This window comes from Balaenoptera borealis, assembly GCF_965194805.1.
Source record: "Balaenoptera borealis genome assembly, chromosome: 8".
Lineage (NCBI taxonomy): Eukaryota > Metazoa > Chordata > Mammalia > Artiodactyla > Balaenopteridae > Balaenoptera > Balaenoptera borealis.
The window spans coordinates 36,936,747-36,962,387 of NC_138865.1; the positions used below are offsets into that span (position 1 = coordinate 36,936,747).

At 44.8% G+C, this 25,641-nt stretch overlaps 1 protein-coding gene across 6 annotated transcripts in view; it reads right to left on the reverse strand.

The window, feature by feature from the left end:
- Window positions 1-25,641, reverse strand: part of DAPK1 (death associated protein kinase 1) — a 214,541-nt gene that overhangs the window by 57,389 nt on the left and 131,511 nt on the right. For all 6 annotated transcript variants that reach the window (XM_082401130.1, XM_082401126.1, XM_082401128.1 and 3 more), the window contains exons 4-13: window positions 9,587-9,725; window positions 7,752-7,881; window positions 7,532-7,580; window positions 7,419-7,445; window positions 6,776-6,928; window positions 6,364-6,409; window positions 5,117-5,206; window positions 3,649-3,741; window positions 584-703; window positions 27-125 (exon numbers count right to left, since the gene is read on the reverse strand). In XM_082401130.1, coding sequence (XP_082257256.1) covers window positions 27-125; window positions 584-703; window positions 3,649-3,741; window positions 5,117-5,206; window positions 6,364-6,409; window positions 6,776-6,928; window positions 7,419-7,445; window positions 7,532-7,580; window positions 7,752-7,881; window positions 9,587-9,725 — 946 coding nt within the window. The remainder of the gene's footprint in view (window positions 1-26; window positions 126-583; window positions 704-3,648; window positions 3,742-5,116; window positions 5,207-6,363; window positions 6,410-6,775; window positions 6,929-7,418; window positions 7,446-7,531; window positions 7,581-7,751; window positions 7,882-9,586; window positions 9,726-25,641) is intronic.

Consider the following 25,641-nt stretch of genomic DNA (forward strand, 5'->3'; position numbering starts at 1 on the left):
CATTTGCAATAAAACAGAATTATGACCTTATCCTGGATATCGATTCTTGAGCCTCTTTTAATGAGCAACTGTAGTATTTGAATATTCCCACAGCCAGCAGCAATAAGTAACGGTGGTGTCCCATGCTGGAAAAGGCAAGAAAAAAAAAATAACTATTTTTCAGGTTTGGTAGGAAAGGAAAAGCCCAAACTACCCCTGCTGCCCCAGACACCTTCCTGTGTCTCCACAGACACAGGACACATTCCCGTCCTGCGTGACAGGAATGGAAGACAGTCAGAAGGACACAACATCTTCCTCTTTTGGATTCACAATCAAAAGTTACATTTTCATTTGCACGATGAGTACATTTAAAATTTCATGGTTAGAGGCGAGTGCTAGGTGCGTGTAGAAAGGCCCTCAATGCAAAAAGACCTTATTCCTAACTCAGCTCACTTTCTAAGCAGAAGTGATTTTCCCCACAGTATGGAGTTTACAACAGTAAGGGAGAATGAAGAGCAGATGGGGTCTTTCCACCTTGGACTTGGTGGTGCCCAGTCACCATAACCCCCCGATCCCCACTACCCGTGGCAGGACAGCATCAGACCTTGTTGGGTTGGTTAACATCATAGTTGGACAAGGAGCCCAGGAGGTGCTGCAGGCCTGGGACATTGTCATCGTTGATGGCATGGATGATAGCTTTCATCACGAAGGAGTCTTCCTCATCCTTGAGAGAGACGTGGAAGAGGGAAAAAGTGTTAGATTGCTGGTCATGCTGCTCCTTTTACCAACATCAGAGAAACCAATGCTCATTTGTTAAAAGGAGTGTTCAGGGGAAAGTAAGCCATTTAATCCCCAAATCCACCTGGTCATGAAGGGAAGCAGGAGGTCATTTTTTTCCCCCTTCCATGTTGGGAACTAGCAGCACCTACTATTTACTTGTGTCTTTATGTTGCCTGCATTATAACCCAGAGAGCAAACAGCTCTTAAGATTCAGATTTAGAACAACGATTGATGACAAACTACACCTTGTGTTTATCTTAGGAATCTTTAAAAACATATAGTCCCAGAAACCACTGTAGAAAATTTCAGGTCTAACTCAGATTCTAAAAACCATAGAACCAAGGAAATGATATCTTTGAATAAGAAAGTCTTACTTTGTAATTTTTGCAATTACAGATTGTCATTTTTTGAGCACTAGAAATTCTTCATTCTCTAGGTATTCTACAACATAGCAAAATTCTCTGAAAACTGGTCACAATTATTAAAAAAGAAGGTCTGAGGGCTTCCCTGGTGGTGCAGTGGTTGAGAGTCTGCCTGCTAATGCAGGGGATACGGGTTCGAGCCCTGGTCTGGGAAGATCCCACATGCCGCGGAGCAACTGGGCCCGTGAGCCACAACTACTGAGCCTGCGCGTCTGGAGCCTGTGCTCTGCAACAAGAGAGGCCGCGATAGTGAGAGGCCCGCGCACCACGATGAAGAGTGGCCCCCGCTTGCCACGCTAGAGAAAGCCTTCACACAGAAATGAAGAACCAACACAGCCAAAAATAAATATAAAAATAAATAAATTAAAAAAAATATATATATATATGAAATGCTGAGAACAGAGGCCACAAACTGGCAACCTAAGGGCCAGACCCACATGATGTTTTTTTTTTTAAAAAAAAAGAAGGTCTGAAAAGGGGAGAAATGTAAAAATAAAGGCCAGAAAAAGGAAAATGGATGCATTTCATTTACAAAGAGAAAATAACTAGATACTGTGGAACAGTAAGTTTGTTAAATTTTTGCTACTTTGTCAAAGTACTTTCTTAAATATATATAATAAGAAATTTGCACGATATGGTAAGTTAAAACAAAAAAAATAAGCTAGAAAAGTCCCAAACAAAAGTTTTGGACTTAAAGAGGTATTGCTACTAAAATTTCAAATCTGGAAAAGCGTACCTACAGAGGCTGAACCTCTGCCTGTGGGGGTTGGAATGGAGAAAGCATTTCTCTGAACTCTGCTTTCTCTTCTCTATAAATCTGAATCCAAACAAGCTTCATGAGGGACGTAATAATATCTGCACAGATTACATGTTTAAGAACACCACTGGTTTTGCTTTTCTATCACAATCCAAGTTGAAGACTAAGAGACATTTGCCTGAAAGTGAGAGTGACAAGAAATGGGAGAATGGGAGGAATAAGCACGTTGTTGTAACACGGCCTCACAATCAGCAGGACACTGAGATGATGAGAGAGAGACCCTGAGGGCTGGGGAGGGGGGTCTTCCCACCTGGAGCTTCTACACAAGCCCTTGTCCCTCTCTTACCCTAAACTCTTCATTGCAACAAACTGTCTCCCAACTGATTATTCAGGGCAATTTTAATTTATAAGATTTCATTGTTCTCATCACCTTACTTAGATTAATAGTTTATATCTTGTCTTGGTTCCACTGCCACCCTCAAACAATTCCCCAGTCCAGCCTTCCTCCTCTTTCTCTCCCTTCTCCTCCTAACTTGCTTCTCTGCTACTTCTTTTTTTCTTTTTAAAATTTCCTATCTCTTTTCAGGCTATAAGGTTAGATTTGGAACTTGAGTAAAACTACTGGTTTCACAGCAGCATAGCACAGGGAGATCGGCTTGGTGCTTTGCGATGACCTACGTGGGTGGGATAGGGAGGATGGGAGGGAGGCTCAAGAGGAAGGGGATATGGGGACTTGTGTATGCATATGGCTGATTTGCTTTGTCGTACAACAGAAACTAAGACAGTATTGTAAAGCAATTATACTCCAATAAAGATCTATTAAAAAAACAAAAAAACAAAAAAAAAAAACAAAAAACTACTGGCTTCAGGGAGTAAAAAAAGAGCTGGTGTCTGCTGATGTGTGATCCTGCCCTTGGAGTCCCCGGATTCCACTCAGGAAACACTGACTATTCAGTTACAGGAGTAGGCTGGTTCCCACAGAACCACCCTTTCTGCCTTTTCTGGAGTCCCCTTTACCTCCAGGGTTCACAAAGCCCCGTTGTCTGACTGTTGGGGAAAGTCTCGTTGAATTCTGATGTGTCCAGTCATATCTGAAGAGTTAATCTGTGATTAGGTTTCAGTTTGGATTAAGGGAAAAAAATCGTTGAGTTGTTCTCAAGGGCCTTTGGAAGTCAATAAAACATCAACAAAGTGAGTGGGTTTAGCTTTCTGGTCTACCACGAACTATATCAGCCAGCCTCACTGCATTTCCCCTGATTTTCTGGTGTGTTTGTGTGTGTGTGTGTGTTTGTGTGTATGTGTTCAGAAGGAGGGTTGTCTGCCCCTTTTGTACTATTACAGTCTAAGATTCTCCAAGGTTGGTGGAAACAGAGGGCTCTCGTTTTAGTTTATGAAAATTAGAATATGATCTTTCCTCTTCTACTGGTAAGCCTCTCTTTCATCAAACTGTGTTGGGGGGAAGAGGAGGGTGGGAGGGTGGTAGTGTTAGAGGTAGTAGATATAGCCAATCAAAACAAAGAGGAAAAAGGACGAAACAGTAATAGAGTAGATCAAATCAGCCACCCCAACTCCCCCACTCAAGAGGAGGAAGAACAGGCCTGATGTTCCCAAGACTTCAGGTTTTCTGGGTTGCTGAACAAATCAAACAACCTAAACACGGTAAATACACAGTGCTAAGAACAAACCTATCCAGGGAAAAGGTTTGCTTACCAGAGTATCATCGCTTCTGGCAACACTCATGTTACTTCTGGACAAGAATGACCTGGATAATCTTTGGCACAGTGATATCAAGCGAACAGATTGCTTTAAAAAAAAAAAGAGAGAGAGAGAGAGAGAGTGTGAGAAAAATGCAGGGGGAGAGGAGGAGAGAGAGCTTACATAACAATACTCAAATTAGTGCAAATGACAAAGCCTTTGAGATAGCATTCAATGCTGACAGCATGTATTATTCTTCAGGGGTGGGCGATCCCACAAGCAGGTTGGATCATATTTGCTTAAAGAAATTTCTAAAGGTCTTATAAATCAAGACAACAATAGAGAGAGATTCTCCTGCATTTCATTATTAAGCTGCAGAACTGGATGCATCCCTTCTCTCTCCATATTCACTCTCTACTCTTTGAGGAATGGGATCTTACCCTAACAAAGCCCTTGCACGTCTCTCCTCAGAGAAGCATGGTATGCAAGGGTCTTGCCCTGTGTCTTTGGTGCCCAGGCAAGCTGGTAATGGCAGACAGTGTGACTCTCAAAACTCATCCAGTTGTTCGAAATGAGCAGGTTGGGGACTCTTTAGCCTATAGGACAAACACCTCTGCATTTACTCTCAAAGGCAGAAGCAACAGGTAAAGAATGTGTGTGTGTGTGCGTGTCTGTATGTGAATGAAAGAGAGGGAGAGAAAGAGAAACTTATGGTGGTTCACTCTACATTTTAAGCCTTATTTTCAGGGCTTCTTTGAGACTAAGAGTCAAGTCTTGAGTACCCCATGGCTGTGGTCCTCCTCATCTCTATCAAGGCAACCCCAACCTGATGAGTACAATGAGGTACACTTCTGGCCCAATGATGAGGAGACATGGCAAGTACCTGCTTCCTCTGGGCTTGACATGACCCTGTGCACAGGAAGCCATCCTGTCCCCTTCTTAACCCTGGATTTTTATTTGTTCAAGGTTGGCTGGAATGCCCTTTAGAGCCACATCCTACTCAGCCCCTGCAGAAACCATCCACACTGAGAAGGGATCACATTGCAGATGCTCATGGTCACACCCCACCCCCATCCCAACCACTCACAGACCAAGGCTGGATTTAGAGAACCATTTACACAAGTTCTGGTATAGTCATAATGCTACGGTGCTTACCACAAGAAACAAATCTATTTAAAATGTGGCTTGTTGCATTTAGAAAAAGACTGCACTATAATTTTATTGTACTGATTTAAAAATTTGCCTTGGGAATGGTTTTAATTTAAAAAAATGCAAAATTACATGTGAAAAGATGAGTTAATAGGACTGAAATAGTATTTTTGATTGTCTTTGAAAATAGGGTAATGGTGCAGATGACTACAGAGTGAATTTTTAAAAAGGATGCAGTTCTGCATTGCCAGTATCAGAAGAAGTGAGCCCTGAGCAGAGGGAGAGCCACAGGGGACACAGAATTAGTTAATCCCTTCAAATCAAACAATCTTACTTTCCATTTTTTCCGGGCTGCGAACTTCTTGAATTTCTCCATGTTTACTGCCGATGCTTTTCTACTAAGTGCTTGTTGGGTATCTTTAGGCTAAAATGAAAATCCAAGGAAGACAATTTAGAGCTCTTAAATTATAGAAATGTGTTACATGACAACTTTTGAAAACCTCTCATTATTTGGGATGCTTACACATTCACCTTGCTAAAGTAACAAAACGAGCTGGGATAATATGCCTGATCCAGGAACCTAGTCTCCAGAGGCTAAACTCTTGTGGCTAAGGGTTTGAGCAAATCCATGAAGACTGGATCTTGAGGGAAAGTTGAAAAGTTGAGCTTGGACAAGCTGAATTACAACTTTCCATAAGAGAGTCTGGGAATGGCATGATTCACGGTGAGGCCATATTACAAGGCATGTGAACTTAACATCATCAAGTAACTTAGAGATGGTTGGGACCTCAGATGTTAGCAAATTCGGTCTATCTTACAGCATTAAAATCCCTCCTACTGCATTTTTTCAGGAGGCCATGTAACTCTACCTCTGAAGGAAGGAGACACCGTTGCCTTCTAGGGAAGCCCAGGCAACTGCTGGCAGCTGGCACAGACAGAGGTCTCCAGCTGCCCCAAACCTACTTCTGCAATGCAAGTTACTGCATCACAATCCACTTATTGGTTCCATGATTTTATTCTGTAACTGCCATGCTTCCCCACCCTTAGTCCTTTCTGGTCTAGCTGAAGCAACTTCAGTTCTTTAACCCAAATGCTGACAGGCGCCAGGCAAATAATGTAAAGGTGTATATATGTCGGGGGTGGCCGCTGGCCTGGCACAAAGGCAACTGGGCAGAGTTTCTGGCAGCCTTGTGGAATGAGGGCTCAGTGTTGATAGATCTTCAGATTTTTCAAGAGAAGCTGGAAATCCAGATTTGATATGATACTTAAATGCTGGAAGTTAATTCAAGAATTTTAAAAAATATTGTTTGGGCTCATATCCCACAATCAAACTCAAGGCTGTTGAGTGGACCTGCCCTTCAGCTCCTCATCACAATCCTGCACTGTGGTAGCTCACTCCTTTCTACTTCCGTTATCATGAGGATTCTCTCAGCTGTCAGCTGTCTTAAAGTACGCACCAACAGCAAACACAACACTCCAGACGTGACCGTGGTTAGAACCCATAATGCCTAGTGATACCCTAGGACAAACGAATTCCAGGTCGCCCTATAATCCCCAAACCAATCGCAATATGCAACTTACCTTGATCCAGGGATGCTGCAAACTATCTTGAATTGTCATTCTCTTCCTTTGTGGGGGGAGGGGAAAGAAAAAAAATGCGGTGACCATAGAAGCAAACACTAAGGTTGTTTCCATGCCGGCTGGGCCTACCAAGCAGATGCTCTGGAAAATGCAGTTCGGGGCCTGCTTCACGGAAGAGAGCCGAAAACAATATCAGTCTTTGTGTGATTATTTCACTGTGCCCACAGGGGCTGACTGAGCAGGTACAAGGGGCCCTGCCTGCATTTTCTGAAGCGTTTCACATGGCATGCTTCTCTTTGCCAGGAGGAAACAACCAGGGTAGCATAAACGTGGCCGTGTGCACAGGACAGGTGCTAACTCTCGTCTAGCTGAGGCCACAGCTGGGCACCTTTTGGGTATAATGGACACTCACTTTGGATCCTTGACGAGGAGTCTTCTTATGAAATCTCTGGCTAGGGCACTGGTATTACTGAAGTATTCTTCCTCAAATTCGTAGTTGACAGCAGATACGTTCGCTAACGTTTCTTGTTTAGTGTCTCCAAGAAATGGGGACGCCCCACTTAGGCTGTTAATAAAGCAGGGCACAGAACATGAGTAAGTCCCTCTTGTGTTGTCATTCTGTTCCTATAATATCTGATAAAGGGAGTGAGGAATAACATTATAATCTGGTGCTTGAGCAGTCACTTTAGAATTCAGTTACATTTTATAGGGTATTTAATTGTCATGCACAAAATCTTCAGCTTAATGCAAAGGACAGTTAATTTAGAACAGCATTTAGTAGTTTAAGAAAAAAAGAAAACCTTTCCTATTTTCTCGGCAGTAATAGACAGCCATGCTTTCTTTCAGTGATTATGCTGCAGTTTCTGATGACTCATTTCAAATTAGGAGAAAATGCTTAATTAGTATAAACTAAACATGTTGTGGAGGTGTAAAATGAGTATGTTTAAAAAGCATACATAAGCTGAACTGATCAACACGACACATAGAATGGTCAGTAAAACATATGGTCTCAAAGAAAAAGGAAAAGAACGTGAGTTGTGGATTTGGGTACTTACAGAATATAGGTTATTACCCCAATACTCCTAGACACAAAATAAAAAGAAAAACAACATCAGAAGAATAGTAAAATAAATCAGAAAGATGACAACATCAAGAGTATGCTCCTTACCACATGTCTGCCTCAAGACCAAGAGGTTCATAGTTGACTATCTCAGGAGCTAAGAGGAAATGAATGCACATTTAGTTTTAGAAGAAAGTGAATCAACAGATTCTAATCTTCATGTATAAAAACCAGAAACATGTACCAGGGAAATGATGTTGCAGCAGGGTGAATTTTGCAAGCGTAATATTTATGAGAAATGAATGACCACAGGAATAAGAAAACTTACCAACAAACTCTGGTGTCCCAAATATGTTCTTGAATTCATTTCCAAAGTCAATTTTATGGGCCAACCCAAAGTCAATGATCTTGATCCGAGGTTTGGGAACATTTCTATCCAAAAGCATTATGTTTTCAGGCTTTAAAAAAAGAAAAATAGTACAGCAATGCTCATAGGTGGAAATAACATGATGTCCATCAGATGAATGGATAAACAAAACGTGGTCTACCATACAATGGAATACCATTCAGCCTGAGAAAGAAAGTAAATTCTGACATGTGCTACAATATGGATGAACCCTGAAGACACTACGTGAACTGAAATAAGCCAGTCACAAAAGGAGAAATAGTGTGTGATTCCACATACATGAAATACCTAGAATAGGCAAAATCATAGAGACAGAAAGTAGAATAGTGGACGCCAGCAGCTGGGGGTAGGAGGGTTGTGGAGTTAGTGTTTAATGGATACATAGTTTCAATTTGGGAAGATCAATAATTTCCAGAAATAGATGGTGGTGACGGTTGCACAACAATGTGAATATACTTAATGTCACTTAACTGCATACTTTAAAATGGTAAATTTTATGTTTATTTTTCCACAATTAAAAAAAAACCCTATCATATGTTATGCTGAGGACAAGAGGGCAGGTAGTTCTTCCTCTCCCCTGAAAAAACAACCAAAAAGTAGGGATAAAAGAGTAGTTGCAAGAGAACACCAGGAAAAATAAATGTCTTGGTTTAGGTTCTCCCAGGAGCAGACCTGTGACATGGATTTGGATGCAAGCAGCTTATGTAGGAGGGGACTCCAGGGAATACTTGGTAGAGGAATGGGGAGACAGGAAACAGAAGGAAGGAAGCTGATACAAAGTGTCTTATCAAGGTAGGGGTGACTGGAGCACAAAATCCCTTTGGAGGACTTGGGGAGAAAGGGCAGCACTCAGAATTTTCCAACTGAAGCACGAGGGAGTTGGGGTATTTATCCACCTTCTCCCCAGCTCCACTGCTAAGAGCTGCTTCAGTGGGCATTTACTCTGGCATTTCCAGCTCCCAGCAGCAGTCTTTGGGATGTGTGTTAGTGAGTGTTGGGGGATCCAGATGGGGTCTTGACGGCTCTGCTACAATAAGTATGCAGAAAATCTTCCCTTCTCTTACATCTATCCTAGCTCCAATGATCTGAATCATTCACTTGGCAATCAACCACACACTGTTTGTGATAATCTTCTCGCTGCCTCGGATTGTACCCTGCATCTTACATTGCCATTTCTGTTGCTCATATGTATATCTTCCCCTCTCAGAGAGACCATCTCCTCTGTGATGGATGGGAGTATGATGCGCCTTTTTATGTCCGATAATGTCTTGCCTCCAGCCAAGCAAAGATCACAATTAGCCAGTCTCAGAGTTTGGCTTGATTGATTGCCAGAGACTGAGTCAGCCCAGAAGCCTTTGCATCAAGAGGGAGAGTAGAGATCAAGACACCTTCCATCTTATATGCCTGTAGCCAGAAGGGGATGGAAACTGGGCAGCCAATGGCTACTCCAGGTTGAAAATACCCCATAACCAACAGCAGCCCCCTTTCTTAAAGACCTAGCTGGTAAGACCCCTTGATCCTTCCCCAAGAATTCTCAAATGTAATCATTAATCTTAAGCCTCTATCTCACACATTGGTTAGGAATTCCTGTAGTAGGCATGCATTATACACTTGCTGATTTATATAGATAATTTCATTTGTTAAACCCCTCTAGGAAAAAAACATGTATCTCTTTCGGACGCCCTCAATTTTTCTTAGCAAACAGTGAATGCTGTGGTACGTGTAAGCTTTCATCTGATTCACACCAAGCAACATACCTTGAGATCAAAGTGGGCAATCTGAAGGGAATGCAGGTAGTAAACACCATTAAGAATTTGTTTGAGAAATTCAGTTGCTTCCTCTTCAGTCAGAGATTCCTTTTCAGCTAAGAAGTCAAAGAGCTCACCACCTGCAACGCTGAAAATCAGGAAGCAGAGGTTATTGATGACAGTTCTGTCTCATATTGATTTGTTCTCTCATAGATGATTTGCACGCTCCAGTGTCTGGCAAGAAAATAGCATTGAGGACATGCTGAAACTGCTAAGCAAGGAATCAGAATTCTCTGTGCCTCTCATTGTTGGATAAGAATTCTGCATTCAGGTACATTTGTGCTTGAAAGCACTTGGGTACTGTTTTCCTAATGTGCTAGGTTCACAAATAGGGGAGAGAGTAGAAATGTGATGGGAAAAAAATTAATGCATCTTTCAGACATCTTAATTAAACATGTTTAGAGATGAAGTCTGAACTCACTGATTTAAAAAAAACTACAATCCAACTTTGTATAGAATTTATAGAATATATTTTCCTAACCCAATCAGAGACACCTGGAAAGTTCAAAATCTGTATATCAGTCAATTTTTTTTTAAGCCCAAATAACAATATATGGCCTGACAAGGATTTTTTGTTTGTATGCTTTGTATTTGTATATATGTAAATACTTTTACATTTATAAAAATCACGTTTAGTAATGAATTTAACAAACACCTTAACAAATAAGAATAAACATACACAAAATTGAAATGCCCGTGGTTGCTGGGGATTTGATGAATCTGTCTCCCTGGCCAGACTGTAAATCTCTGGAGGGCAGCGGTCAGCCCCCGGCTGCTGGCCCACTGCGTGCAGTCTCCCCATCCTTGCACAGGGCCAGCCACGCAGCAAGAATGAAAAAGCTTTTTAATTAAGTGGATGAATGAACAAACTCCCCTAAAAAATCCATGGTACTGATTAATGGCAAATAACAGGGAACTTTTAATAAGAGTTTTTATAAGTTAATCTTTATCGAGTTTAACCATACGTTCACAACATAATAATTAACTGCAATTATGCACATAACCACGTGTGCATTATCTTTCTTTCAGCAAGGCAGCTCCATAAACATACCTACCACATCGACATCCAGAATAAGAAAACTGGTGCTCCTGAGATTAAATTATAATGACAAAAAAAGCTATTTTTGTAAAAGAAAAGTTTCAGATCCTGCACCTTCACCCTCCAAGTGGGTGTTTTTCTTAGCCTGGCTGAGGATCCCCTGGCACCAGAATTGCTTGGGGTGTTTTAAATATGCGGATTCTGGGCCTCACTTCCAACCTGCTGAATGAGTTTCCAAGAGCAGGGACCAGGAAGGCAGCATTTTAAACAAGCACCCCAGGTGATTCTTAGCACACTAAAAACTGAGGATCAGTTTTCGAAGTCTTAATTGCATCCTCCTGCTGCAAGGCCTCTCTGATATTTAACTTCAGGATGTTTATCTGGAAGGGAGGGCGAAGTGACTCCTCCAACCCCGGACCCGAGAGCGTTTCTGCCACAGAGCCTGAGCCTTGCCTGGGGGGCAGAGGCCTGCAGCTGATGCAGCAACGCCCCTCCACCAACGCACCGTCCCAGCCTCACTGCCCTCGGCCTTGCGCCCCTGCACTGGCTCCCTGCCCAACTCCGTGGAGCCCTTTGCGTCTCACATTTTGTCTTCTTTATTCCTCTTAAAACCAACAGAACAGGGAGAGGGAATCCTTCAACTCTAGGGAACAAAAAGGAGGAAAAAATGGGAAGTTGTGAACCAACTAACACTGAGAAAGATGCTCTAACACTGAGAAAGACGTTTGCTTCTTTGCTCTCTGGCCCGTGCGGCCATTCCTTAGGTAAACTGTGGCATCACGGCTGCACGGTGGGGAGATGGTCCAGAGCTGGCACATCCAACGCAAACCTTAATTCTGCAGCCAAAAGGTTATTCCTTCTTGCTGTGCCTCATTTTCTTATCAAATGGGAATCATAGGACCCATTCCTCTGAGGGTTTTGAGGACTAATGATAATAAATATACGTAAAGCCCGTGGCAGGCAGGTCTAGCTTTAGGCTGAGGCCCAGTAAGTGGAACCGGTACTGTTATAAAGGAAGAATCCATGCCACCTGCCTAAGGGCAGGCTCCATCATGAAAGTCCCCTCCCTGCCCTGCTTCTCCCCCCTCCGCCTTTCAAATCCATTGGTCTGGCTTAACCACTGTACTCCCGGTCAGGGGAGCATTACAGATGCTCCTGTAAATATGGTGTCGGCCTTTCCTCTCTTTGCCTCTCCTTCAGTGGCTTCCCCACTCCCCCTTGCTCACACAGTCTGCTTGTGCCTTTAAAACATTGATAAGTTTCCTGACAATAAGAAAGGGCTGGGGTTTGGTTGCTAGGAGTTGGGGCGAATCTTCCAGCGTCCACACAGCTGGGCACGATGTGGAGGCCTGAGTCCTTCCCAGGAACCCCACGGCTACCCTGGCCAGGCCTTTGCTCCCCTTCCTTCTCTGGCTGGCTTCCCTCCCTCTCGCCCAACCTGAGCTTCCCTCAGCCCACTGACAAGGAGCCTATTTCATCTTCCTGAGAGCTGGCGGAGGGTGAGGAGACCACGGTTCAAATCCTGCCCAGTTACCCAATCTCGCCACACCTGGGATTCCTCTTCTGTGAAATAAGAGGACCCCCCCTAGAGTTGTTCTGATGTTCCAGGATATGTTGAGTGCCTCGGCAATCAATCAGCGCTGCTGTCTTTCTTCTTGCCTGGCTTCAAATCGTTAACCCCCGCTGCCCCGACCACGGCAGCCATGGTGTGCTGGGCCATACTTAACAACCAGCTCTCTGGGGTTGAGGTGGGGCAAAGCCCATTCCCGAGGTGTCATATTCCCACCATGGTCATTTCAAGCCACCCTCGTGATGATGGCGACTGTGGAGGTGGGAAGGATGTGCTCAAACAGCTCCGAGACCCGGCCCACTGAGGCATTCTGGATTTTCCAAAGATGGTGCAACAGCACATCCCGCCCCCTGCTCTGTGCTGTGATCTTGCATCTGGGGCTTCATCCCCTTGAATCTGGATGGGCCCCATCATAGCTTCAACCAATAAGACACAGCAGAGTGATGCTGTGCCATCTCCGGTGTGCTTTTTCACGGGCCCTCCTGTAAGAAGTGTGATGATCCCGAAACCACACCGTGGCATGGAGAAACCCCAGAAGATGAGATGCCCCATAAAGAGAGAAAGAGGCAAAGGAGCACTGAGTGAGGAAGGAATCTTGGCAGTGAACCCTCCAGCCCAGATGAGGCCATGGAGGTCAGACTGTCCATCTGAGCCCTTCCAGAATTCCTGACCCACAAAATGCAACGGTCATATTAATCTGCTATGGTGGACACCATGAGCACTGCCCACATTCCCCTTGAGGAAGGACCTGCTGTCCCCAGTGCTGGGCGTGGAAGCAGCACAGCCCTCAGCCCTCAGCCCTCATCCAGCAGGGCTCACCTCTGCTGCAGAGCCACTGCCCAAGGTCTTGTCCTTTCCCTGGAAGCCCACAGCCAATGGCTACTGTGGGAACATAAAGCTGAGGTAGACTCACTTCTAGAAATGGCAAGATATTAAATATTTTAGGCTTCGTGGGCCATGCAACTTCTGTCACAACTACTCAGCTCTACCCAAGTAGCGTGAAAGCAGCCTTAGATCATACGTAAACAAAGAGGTGGAACTGTGTTCCAGTAAAACTTTATTTACAAAGACAGGTGGCCACCTGATTTGTAAGACATGCCAGTTTGTGCATCCCTGATATAAAAGCCAGGTCATCTCAGCCTAATTTGGGGCAACTCTCAAGGATCATTCTGGCTCCAGGACTCTGTTGGGCCAGCCGGGGCTGTCACTGAGCTGCAAGGCAGCATGACTTTCTCTGCCCACTCCTACTCCTTCCTTTCCCTTGGAAGACTTGATTCTAAGAGTAGTTCTTAAGGAACATCCTGCATGCTCTTCTTCAGCTCAGAGTCTGCTTCCCGGAGAACCCACCCTGCACCCCACTAAATTTGGGGGTAGTTTGTTATGCAGCAATAGCTGACCAGAACACTCACCATCTTGACTGGGTCTGTTTACTCAGTTCAGCCAAAGATCAGGTTTGCCTTTCTACAGGCTGGCCACCTCGTGCCCTTTTCAGTCTTCCTGTCCCGAGTAACTTAACTCCAACAGTGCTTCCTGACAAGAGAAGTGAGAACTGGGAACAACCCTGGAGCCCCTGGAGTGAGGGACCAGACTGCAAAGTGGCAGTGCCTGATCACAACTGAGGGAAAGGAGGCAGCCGTCATCTCTGATTTTCTCCATCTACCCTGCTCGCAGGCCCTGTGCAAATCCCATGCTGTTCACGATGAGGTCCACACCATCGCTTGTGCAATGAGTTTGTGCTGGGAGCCAAATCGTTCAGCTAGACAACAAGAGGGTTGGACACCCCCCATCTCACTGGGCCTGGAACCATCACTGGTTTCCTGATGCCCTGAAGGTCTTATCTACATTCTCATTCTCCTTCACGCCAATATGGGAAGGCAGATGTTTAAGCCATTAACCTCTGCTTACAAAATCTTTAGTGATTAATCAAAGTAATTGAAACTAAGTGATTTCAGCAAAGGTTGGGGAGCATGATAAGCATCCTTTGTTAATTTACCCCTGTTTGTCCCCCAAACTCAGAAGGTAGACAGTGACTTGAAGATTTTTTTACATGGGAAGTTTCACATACATGCTTAGAATCAGAACTCAAATGCTTACAATGCAGCTGCCATACAGCAGAATACTGTTAACAAGAAGATCAGTCAAAACCCTAGTATCTTCACTCTTTGTTCCAAATTTTACATTTTGCTCAAGAGAAGGAAGATTGATGGAGGGAGAGATGAGCAATTTGTTCAGCAAATTTAGAAAGCTAGTTTCACCTCCTTTATTAGGTCTTTCACTCAGTGTTTTAAATTATAGCATCATCATGGAAATTGTGTGGAATGCATGCTAATAAGCATTGGCTGTTTTCATCAAGAGCTCTGGAAAATATGAAGGTTCCCTCTCCTCCCCATGCCTTTCATTACCACCAAGGCCTCCCCTAAAAGCTAGCTAATATCAGAATGTCATTAGGACACCTTACAGCTTTAAAGATAAGGTAGGCCTTCAGAGTGACATAAGAGAAATTATTATAGGATTCCAGTTTCTAAATTAAAACACTATTCCAGGTCCCTGACTCTTGCTAGGAATGTCCAAGATATAACAGGACTTGATACTGGACTAGATCTGGTCATAATCTAAACTGCAGGGGACTCTTGGTTATAAGCTGATGAGACTTTTCAAGGAAAACGCTGTGACTCTACAGCATTGGGCTGGATTTCCCTGTGGTGTCTCAGAGCAAGTATGTGTGGTTGTTGAATTGGGGCCCAAGGCTACAATTCAGGAACCGAGTATGCTCTGCCAGGGCACACTATTGGGGTCCTGGCCAGCTATGATGAAGAGCCCTGGGAGGGGCGTGGCAAAAGGACTGGATGGGCCTCAGCACACAGGTCCCCAACTCCAGCTCTGGCCTCAGGATGTGAGTAGCTGGAAGGAAAGTATGGAGGTCATGTCCTTTCTCTGGACCTCAACTTTGCTATCTGTACAATGACAGGGTTGAACTGGTAAGTGACTCTCTAACCTTAGTGTACATAACAAGAATTGGGGGGATTTGGCAAAAATCAACTGGCTAGAACCCACTTCCTGAGGTTCTGACTCAGCAGGTGGGGCCCCAGAATCTGCATTTTAACAAGTCCCTCAGGTGGTCCTGATGCTGGTGGACCACACTTGGAGAAGCCGATCTCTCATGTCACTTCCAGCTCTGATAATATAAGATTCTATGAGCCAGCGTGCGAATGTAGCAGAGCTATGCTCCCATCACACTTACCTTTTCCTCCTGGGTGCACAGCTAATCTGCACTTCCCAGCTCTCTTGAGTCAGGGACTAGTTCTAGCCAGTGCAATGTGGACCAGAATGACGTGTGCCACTTTCAGACCCAGCCCCTGAAACATCTCACATGATCTTCCACTCTCTCTCTCCCCTTTCTCTTTGGTTACCTGAACACAGATGACCCAGCAGAGGACCGGGGACAGCAAAGACATTAGGTAGAAAGAATATGGATCCCTGAGTCAGTGCTTGTAGGAGAGCCACCCAACCTGTAACATCCATATCGGACTTTGAGTGAGTGAGAAATAAATACTATTAGGTTAAATCATTGAGATTTTGTGGTTATAGTCTGTCTTCTCTAAATATAAAACTATTTAGTCAGAAGTAAAAATTCAATCCATTTTTTAAATTAAAATTAAAAGAAAACAACCAATGCAAAGCACAGAGTACACTAACTGTCCCAGTCACCTACTGCTGTGTAACAAATCTCCCCAGAACTTAGTGGCTTTAAATATGGCAATTATTTTGTGATCTCTTTTTTTTTTTCTTAATTTATGGCTGTGTTGGGTCTTCATTTCTGTGCGAGGGTTTTCTCTAGTTGCAGTGAGCGGGGGCCACTCTTCATCGCGGTGCACAGGCCTCTCACTATCGCGGCCTCTCTTGTTGTGAAGCACAGGCTCCAGACCCGCAGACTCAGTAATTATGGCTCATGGGCCCAGTTGCTCTGCGGCATGTGGGATCTTCCCAGACCAGGGCTCGAACCCGTGTCCCCTGCATTGGCAGGCAGACTCTCAACCACTGTGCCACCAGGGAAGCCCTATTTTGTGATCTCTTAAAGCTTCTATGGATCAAGAATCCAGGAAGGGTTGGACTGGGCAGCTCTGGCTCAGGGTCTGTCATGGGGGTGCAATCAGACAGTGGCTGAAGCCGAAACCGTAGTGTTGCTGGAGCATCTAGGGGCTGTCTGGGTATCTCTCTCCATGTAGTCTTGTGTCTCCATGTGGTCTCTCCATTTGGGGTAGTATGGGCTTCCTCACAGCATGGAGGACTCAAGACAAGTGGACTATTTACATGGCAGTTCAGGGCTCCAGGGCAAGTGTTCTAGGAAACAGGGTGGAAGCTGCCTCAGATGTCATAGAACATCAAAAGGGAGTCACAGCCCATCCAGGTTCAAGGGGAGGGGATTTAGAATTCGTCTCTTTTTTAAAAAAATTTATTTATTTTATTTTTGGCCACGTTGGGTCTTTGTTGCTGTGCACGGGCTTTCTCTAGTTGCAGCGAGCCGGGGCTACTCTTCACTGCGGTGTGAGGGCTTCTCATTGCAGTGGCTTCTCTTGTTGCGGAGTACCGGCTCTAGGCACACGGGCTTCCGTAGTTGTGGCACGTGGGCTCTAGAGCGCAGGCTCCGTAGTTGTGGTGCACGGGCTTAGTTGCTCCACAGCATGTGGGATCTTCCTGGACCAGGGATCGAACCCATGTCCCCTGCATTGGCAGGTGGATTCTTAACCACTGCACCACCAGGGAAGCCCTAGAATTCATCTCTTGATGGGGGAATTTCAAGGGTCTAGACAGACATGTAGGACAGGGGATGATCTTGCAATCATCTTTGGAAAATATAATGTCATGCTAACTATAACAGATGAACAGAAATTCTCAATCTTATTTATCCTACATGTGTATTTTATAAGGGTTAGGTACAGGTAGCTGTATTAGTTTACTAGGGCTACACAAACAAATTGTATGGCTTCAAATAACAGAAATCTATGGTCTCACAGTTCTGGAAGCTAGAGGTTCGAAATCAAGGTGTCAGCAGTGCCTTGCTCTCTCTGAAGCCTGTAGGGGTATCTTCCTTGATTCTTCCTAGCTTTTAGTGGTTTGCCAGCAACCTTGGGCTTTCCTTGGTTGTTGATGCATCACCCAAATCCTATACCTGCACGTGGACTTCTTTCTCTCTGTGTCTCTTCACATCATCTTCCCTCTGTGCATGTCTTTGTTTATGGCTAAATTTTACCCTTTATATAAGGACACCAGTCAGGTTGGATTAGGGCCCACCCTAGTGGCCTCATTTTAACCTGATTATATCTGCTAAGGCCTTATTTTCAAATAAGGTTACATTCTGAGGTACTGGGGGTTAGAGCTTCACCGTATCTTCTTTTTTTTGGGGGGGGGCACAATTCAAACCATAACAGGTAGTAATTGCTCACAGGCTGCAAACAAAGTATTACATATGGGACGTCTAAAGCAACTCAGGAAAAGGAGAGGATGCAACAGAGAGAGAGGATAATTAGAATCTACTGATGTTTTTTGTTAGTCTTGCTTTCAGATTCTCCTGTGAAGGAAGGGTTCATTCATGCACTATTATAAAAACTTTTAAATTCAGGTCAGAAAATGTGGGAGAAAAATGCATATCTGATCCCATCCTGAAGTAATTTCCCCAACACTTTGAGATGCTTCTTCTTTGAAACCTAACTCTCCTGGTGGACCGTGCTGTGAAGGTGTGAGGGGAAGTACCCAACCACTTCTCGGCTCTGCCTCTAAATAAACCCCAAATTAAAACCCAATGCTCCGTTGTCATCACCAAGTGTTGAACACTCTTTCTTGTTAATCTAGGGGAAGTCCTGAAGGGTTTTCACATTCTCACCTCTCATATTCTAAATTTCCTGGGTTACTGAGGACTTTGAGGAATGCAAAACTGAAGCTGGAGAATCCAAAGGAAAGACGCAATATGATACCTTCCTTTTTGCATCTGTGAAATAAGTGTGAATTTAAGGTCAAAGTGGATTAGGAGTCTGCGAATACCATTCTTTGATTATATACTGTTGCCTCAAGTCACATAAATAATATCAAAGGAGGCCCTAACCTTCATGCCTCCTCTTGAATTAGTGCAAGCTGTATCTGCAAATACATTTTCTGTCTGTTTTCACTTCAAATTTAAGCAAAAACTTAAAAGGAGTTCTGGGGATTCTCAAGGAAAAGAATGCCTGGCACTCAAAATTCATGGGGGAAGTGATCTTTCATTTCACTCTGGGAGGTTGTGCAAAAAGCAGGGAGGAGACTTCTGAAGCCTTCTGGAATGAAATCCCTAAAGGAAGAATATGCTCAGGTTAAAAAGCATTGGAGGCAGGCATTCTGGGTTTCAGTCTGGACTCTGTGACCTCAGATAGGTTAAGTTACTTTCTGAGGCACAGTTCCTTTGCTTGTAGAATAGGAATAGTAACACCTGCTGTTCATTATTACCTCTGGGGATGAATGGGGATAATATGATGTAGGATGAGTGTGTCTGCCACGTGGTCAGTGGGTCAGTATTCCATGCAGCCATCCTGGGCCTTCACTCCTCTTAACCACAGGCGTCTGGGCGAGGAAAACCCTCGAAGCTACTCTCTGTGTATCTCTTGTCCAGACGCCATCATACGGTGTGGGCTTCTGATGCGGCTGTCATGCTAACGGTACAATGAGGCCACACACTCGCCTATGGTTAAACAGAAGAGTTTTCCTGAAATGGGTGGACATTCCTGGGGCCAAAAATCTGGGGAAGAGGTGGGTTCCTAGACATGAAATAGGTAAGTTGGAAGGGTGCCTTGGCCCAGTTTCCTTGGGTCTAGACATAGAGGAGTCTAGACGTGCCTGAGAGCGGCCGGGGGGCGCAGGGATGAGAGCCCTGAGGGGGAAGGTGGGAGGGGCGGGCAGAAGGCAGTGCTGGTAACCTCAACCCAATAGGGTCCATCTAATATGACTCTGGTGCCCTCGCTCCTGGCCAGCCTCAATCGTGCAACAGGAAATTAAGGACAAAAGCTTTTCCTTGCTTAGGCAAAAGTGTTAAGAGAACATTGAGGCCTGGACGGAGGTGCAAGAGGGAGAGTCCTCAAGGGAAGTTCAAGCTCATGGGCCAAACTAAGCACCACTCACACACCCCTCCCCAAGTGGCCCCCGCATGGCCAACCTGGTAGATATGGGCTTAGCCAGGGAGATGGCACATTCCCTCACAGAAGCCTTCCATGTGGGGAGGGTCGAACTTTAATTTGGTCTCTTGAAAATATTATACAAGAAATACATAAATATATTCTCCTTAAGAAAAATTAAAGCCTGCATATACAAAACTAAAGTTCCTTCTATCTCCCCTTCTCCCCAGTCCTGGCCCTCTCCCTCCCTACACCCTCCACAAAAGTACAGATGGTGCCAACTTGACTTATGATTTTCCAACTTCCTGATGGTGCAAAAGCCATAAGCTTTTGGCAGAAACTGTATATCGAAATTTGAATTTTGATCTTTTCCTGGGGCTAGTGATACATGGTACATTCCTCTCCCATGATGCCGGGTGGCAGCAGCCACGCGATCACGAGGGGAAACGACAAATACTCTATAAGGTACCATGTTGCCAGCATATATTGTGTATTGTATTTTACGTTTCAAATCCCACCATGTCTACAAAATGTCCATCTGTGTCTCCTGCTTCTGGTGAGAAGAAGAAGAGGAAGGTAATTACTCTTGAGCTTAAACTCAAGATAACTGCCCAACTGTAGGCTGATGAAAGTGTTCTGAGCATGTTTAGGGGAGGCCAGGCTAAGCTGCAGTGTTCGGGAGGTTGGGTGTATTAAATGAATTTCCAACTTATAATGGGTTTATCAGGACATAACCCCATCATCAGTCAAGGAGCACCTGTGTACACTATTATGGTATATAGGCCCCTGGAACTTTCTATGGATGTTCTATGGACTACACAGCATTCTTTCACCTACACTTTAAGAACATAAATGGTACTCGACTCCCTGAGCCGTTCTAGAATTTGCTATCTCACCTCAGCAATGCCCGTTGGTACAGAGCTCCTGTGTCCTCCTTTTCACTGCTGCCTGGAGCTCATAGGGATATCTAGATCAGAGTATACTTAGCTATTCCCCGACTGAGGGGCTTTATGTTATTTCCAATTTTTCACTACCTCAAACTACAAGGCGATGATCTTTTTGTGTCCCTGCCTCCTCTGAAAATGTGAGGTTTTTTCTAGGCCTGATTTGGAATTTCTGGGTCAGCGGTTATTTTGTAGACATGATGGGATATGAAACATAAAACACAATATGCAATAAATGCTGGCAACGTGATACCCTGTAGAGTGTCTGTCCTTTCCCTTCGTGTGGCTGCTACCCAGCATCATGGGAGAGGAGTGCACCATGTATCACCAGCCTTGGGAAAAGATCAAAATTCAAACTTCGAAGTATGGTTTCTACTGAGTGCTTATTGCTTTGGCACCATCATAAAGTTGAAAAATCATTAAGTTGAATTCAGACCATCTTAACTTTTGGGGAGGTGGGAGAGGGAGGGAGGGAGAGGGCCAAGACTGGGGAGGAGGGGAGATAGAAGGAACTTCAGTTTTGTATATGGATGTTTTAACTTACGTTCTTCCAGCTGCAGTCAATGAATGTGCTCTGATCACAGCTTCCCTTGCTTGGTATTATTACTTTGGGCCAATATGATGGGTGAAATAAATGAATCCCACTATTATCCCATTATTTCCTTGCTTAGTAATGAGACTGATGTTCTTTCATATTGAAAGACTAATCGGGCTTCCCTGGTGGCGCAGTGGTTGACACTCTGCCTGCTAATGCAGAGGACACGGGTTCGAGCCCTGGTCTGGGAGGATCCCACGTGCCGCGGAGCAACTGGGCCCGTGAGCCACAATTGCTGAGCCTGCGCGTCTGGAGCCTGTGCTCCGCAACAAGAGAGGCCGCGATAGTGAGAGGCCCGCGCACCGCGACGAAGAGTGGCCCCCACTTGCCGCAACTAGAGAAAGCCCTCGCACAGAAACGAAGACCCAACACAGCCATAAATAAATAAATAAATAAATTAATTAATTAGATTAAAAAAAAAAAACAACAAGGTGCTATAGAAGCACTTTTTTTAAAAAAAAAGAAAAGAATAAAAGAAAGACTAATCGTCTTTCCTACGTTTATCAGCCTTTCGTATTTGAGTAGGTATACACTGTATGTCCACATCCTTTGCCCATTTTTCTATTGGACTGTCTTTGTTTTTAATTTTAGTGGATTGATGGGTGTTTTTTACAGCCTTTCGACACTAGGCCTGGATCTTTTAAGATTCCACATATTTTCTTCCAATCTGTCATTTACATTTTACCTTTGCTTAAAGTGATGTTTTCTTAAACGGAAGTTCTCAACTTGCATGCAGTCCAACTTATCACTCTTTGTAGAAATCAATATTTTCTAAACCAAATGTGAGGCAGGAAATGGCAGGTGGAGTTTAGCAGCTGTGTAATCCAGGGCACGGTACGTAATCTTTCTGCGTTTGCAGATGCTAACGATGGCTGCCTGTGAGCCCAGAGAGGCAGATGGAATGTCAAAGGTTTCCCAGCACTACTGTTCCTCCCTGCACACCTGCAGCTCTCCGCACTGGGAGCTACTTGAGGGCAGCATTATATAGCATCGATCCCCTGAACCTATCACAGTGGTAAACTGGAACTCCTGCAGCCGATTATGTGCATCTCTTCCCAACTCGACCCTTCGTGACATCATGTCAGAACTGAAAACTGACCACGGTTTTCAGCTGTGACCACGGTGGGATTTGTACCAAAGAAACAGACAAACATTACCCATCAGGGTTTTTCTTCCCTGGAGAGCCGGTCGTTACACATTTACCAGCACACCACTGACAGCAGCATCCTAGGCACAGCCCTCTGCCCGCACGGCCTTCAGCTGCGAGCTGCTGTTCCTGCACGTGGACAGCTCTAGACAGAAAATTCTTATGTGGACCTGAAATCTAGCTCTGCTAACACAGAGCAGATTCTGCCTTCTAGAACAAGGTCAACTAACTTTTTCTGTAAGAGGCTTTGTGTGCTATACAGTGTCCGCTGCAACTATTTGACTCTGTTACATATTCTTCTTGATTTTTTCTTCAACCATTTAAAAATGTCAAACTATTTTTTTCTCGAGGGCTACACATAAACAGGTGGCAGGCTATGGCCCACCAGCTGTAGTCTGACAACCTCTGCTCACGAACAATACAGGATGCAGAATATACGCCACGCTGTGACCTACACAACCAGCTTTCCCCTATCCAAAAATGGTTCTCACGCACCCCTGGGTCTTTTCTTCTCAAGCCTAGGATTCTTCCAGGGATGTTCTTAAAGTCAATTCCAAATACAGGTGAAGTGATTTAGGAATGCTTCTAGAATCTGCTTCACTGGGCATTGACACTACAGGCCCAGTTAATGGCAGGAAAAGGTACAGAAATCTGGACTGAGGTCAGTCAGGTGCTCTGGGCATCTCGGGGAGTGTCACAGGATCTAGAAGACGCAGAGCACAGGGGACCTGTCAGCGTGCTAGCTGTGTGATCCAGGACAAGGCACTTAACCTTTCTGGGCTCGTGGAGGATAAAGGTGGCTGCCAGTTTTCTGCCACTGCCCACTGAGAGCTGTGGCCTCGGTCTCCTCGCCTCACACCTGAGCATGCTCTGTGTCTGCTTGACCAATAGAAGATGAAAGAAGTGATGTTGTGTCAGTCATAAGACGCTGGCAGTTTCTACATCCTGTTTGGAATTCTCGCCCTTGGAACCCAGTTGCCACGCTGTGGGAGAGCCCAAGCAGCTCTGTGGCGAGGCAGGCACACGTGCAGCAGAGCCATCACCCCCGGCGGAACTCCCAGCTGACGGTTAGTACCACCTGGCCCGTCAAGTGAGAGAGCTGTCTTGGAAGGGGGTCCTCCAGCCCCAAGCAGCCACCCGCTGATGTTACAGGGAGCAGAGAGGAGCTGGTGCCATTGATCCCTGCCCACATCATAGATTCATGGTCAAAACAAATGACTGTTGCCATTTTAGGTCATTAAGCTTTGGGGTGGTTCGTTATGAAGCAAAAGACACCCAGAATGGGGCCTCAGAACACTACCTCCTTGGGCTTTTGTGTGCTTAATTAGCTCAATGCCTGGCACATAAAAAGTCCTCAATAATGTCGATTACTATTCAGAAAAAATACAGCTGCTTGAGTTCCCTTCCAGGGATAGGGGAAATGTTTTATTTCCATATCTTAGGGGGTTTGCTCCTAATGCTGAGCTTTCTAAAGAGGCTGATGACTTTGTGGCTTCTTCATTAAATGAGATTCTATGAAAAGCACTTAGTAGAGTATGGCATAAAGTAGTTGCTCATGAAACATCAAAAATCCTTCTGCTTTGGTGCTCGGAACCTTTCACACAAGCTCTAGCTCATTTCACACCTCTACTCCCAACCCACCCTCCAGCCCACCATGCAACCACTCCACCTTGGCAGCTCTGCCTGGTCCTCTAACTCTTCAAGAATTAACAATTTCATTTCAGTTCCTTTGCATCCCGGTGGACATGGCACTTCCATGATTCAAGAATGACTGACTGAAGTAACTGGCAAGAAAACCTGAAATGGTATTAAATAAATAGCGAGTTGGTCTATGTGCTTTTAGGGATGTACACTTTGTGCAAGAGGCACCAAGTTTGTTAGCTCTGCCAGCTGTGGCAAGAAAAGGAAGATTCCAGTCTTGTACAAAGACATACATTTGGAAATAAGCTGGGGTCCCCAAAAGGTCCCTTGCCTCAAAAATCTGGTCTTCTATTGTCAGGAAGGACTAATCTGTGAAGCTGGGTTAAAGTATGACTTCTGTGAAAAAATGAAGATTTTAAAGCAGTCGCTTTCATTCATGAATGAAAGAGCAGAATCATGACTTTCTTTCAGTATCCAAGATGGAAATAGGATGCTGGACTGGTAAACAGAAAATGCATCATGATTTATCAATACAGCAGGCACGATGCACAGGGCCAGGCCACATCACTCAGCTGTTAAGAAGGTGGCAGTAGTTGTGGACAAAGCATAATGAGCGATTGTGCTCCAGTCCGAGTGGTCCTGGATGCGATTATCCAAGCCCCTCACTTACATGACCACAGGCTCAAGTTCAAGGTCGAAGGAGAGAGCCTCAGTTTGCTGAGGCAGACTTTCAAACAGGAGGCTTCAGTTCTCAGCTAGACATGGTACTAAAAAAAATCCCTAATTATTTTTTTAAATTGAAGAAGCTCTATGTGGAATATAATGAGGCATTTACAAAACAAGCCAACAAACCAAAATCAGTTTTTTTTCTTTCTTCCTCTTTCGGGAATCAGAATCTACTTCCCTCTACCACTGACTAGATCAAAATCATTACGACTCTTGAAAATATGTTATCGGTTCAGAGACATGGTTTGTTAGTGCAGGTCTCTGGAGAAGAAAACCTTAATGGCTGCTTTTTGGGTGTGAGGGCCTGCTTCTCAGGCAGTGGGGTGACACATCATGCTGCAGGATGTCTTATGTAGGTGGTCATCTCACCTACAGTAGATTCATGTAAGCCACAGCCCTCCCACCCCCAACACTGAGCACTTGCTCATTTTCTGATCCCCTACTTGCATTTTCCCCCCATACTGGCTAGGGAGTAAAGGGACATGGGAAAGAGAAAGGGATGGGGGAGGGAACATAAAAATATGCCAAATAGATAAAATCAGTTTCAAGTTTCCAGAAACCTCCCAGAAATAAAAAATGATGGAGTATATCAGTTTAGGAAGGAAAAAAAGAGAAAAAAGTATAAGACAGCAAGAACAAAAACCTCTGTAGAGCAATGGCTCAATGTGCTTCCCCGATAATTCCATGAGACCGAAGGGTGCCCCTGGAGAGAGGGAATAGTGTGCGAGAAAGGGCCGTGTTGGGAGCCCAGCATGCCATCTGGAGAACCTTGCGTTTCTGGGTTAGAGTGATGAGCAGCCCCAGATCTGGGGGCACCCAGGCCTCTGTTCTAACGGGGGTGGTGGGGAAGAAGAAAGGGAGGGTGGAGAGGGAGAGTCAAAAGTGTCTGCTCCAGGTGAAATTATAAAAAATTCAGATGAGAAAAAGTAGATGCTAGCACGCAAGGAAGGGAACCAGCGTCAGAGGAGATCCTTAGCCACTTGTGCTGGGAATGCACGGTGGATTTAAAACCTGAAGACAAGTGGTTCCCCATCTGTCCACATCCTGAGGAGAGCACACAGGCCCAGCCCTACATTTCAAGAGAGAGACAGAGTCTGGAGGATCCTCAGGAAATGCCACGCCAACAACGAGGGCGATACACATGAGGCTACATGATACACACAAAGATTGCTCACCCCTGAGGAGCTTAGGGAGGTCAGGAGG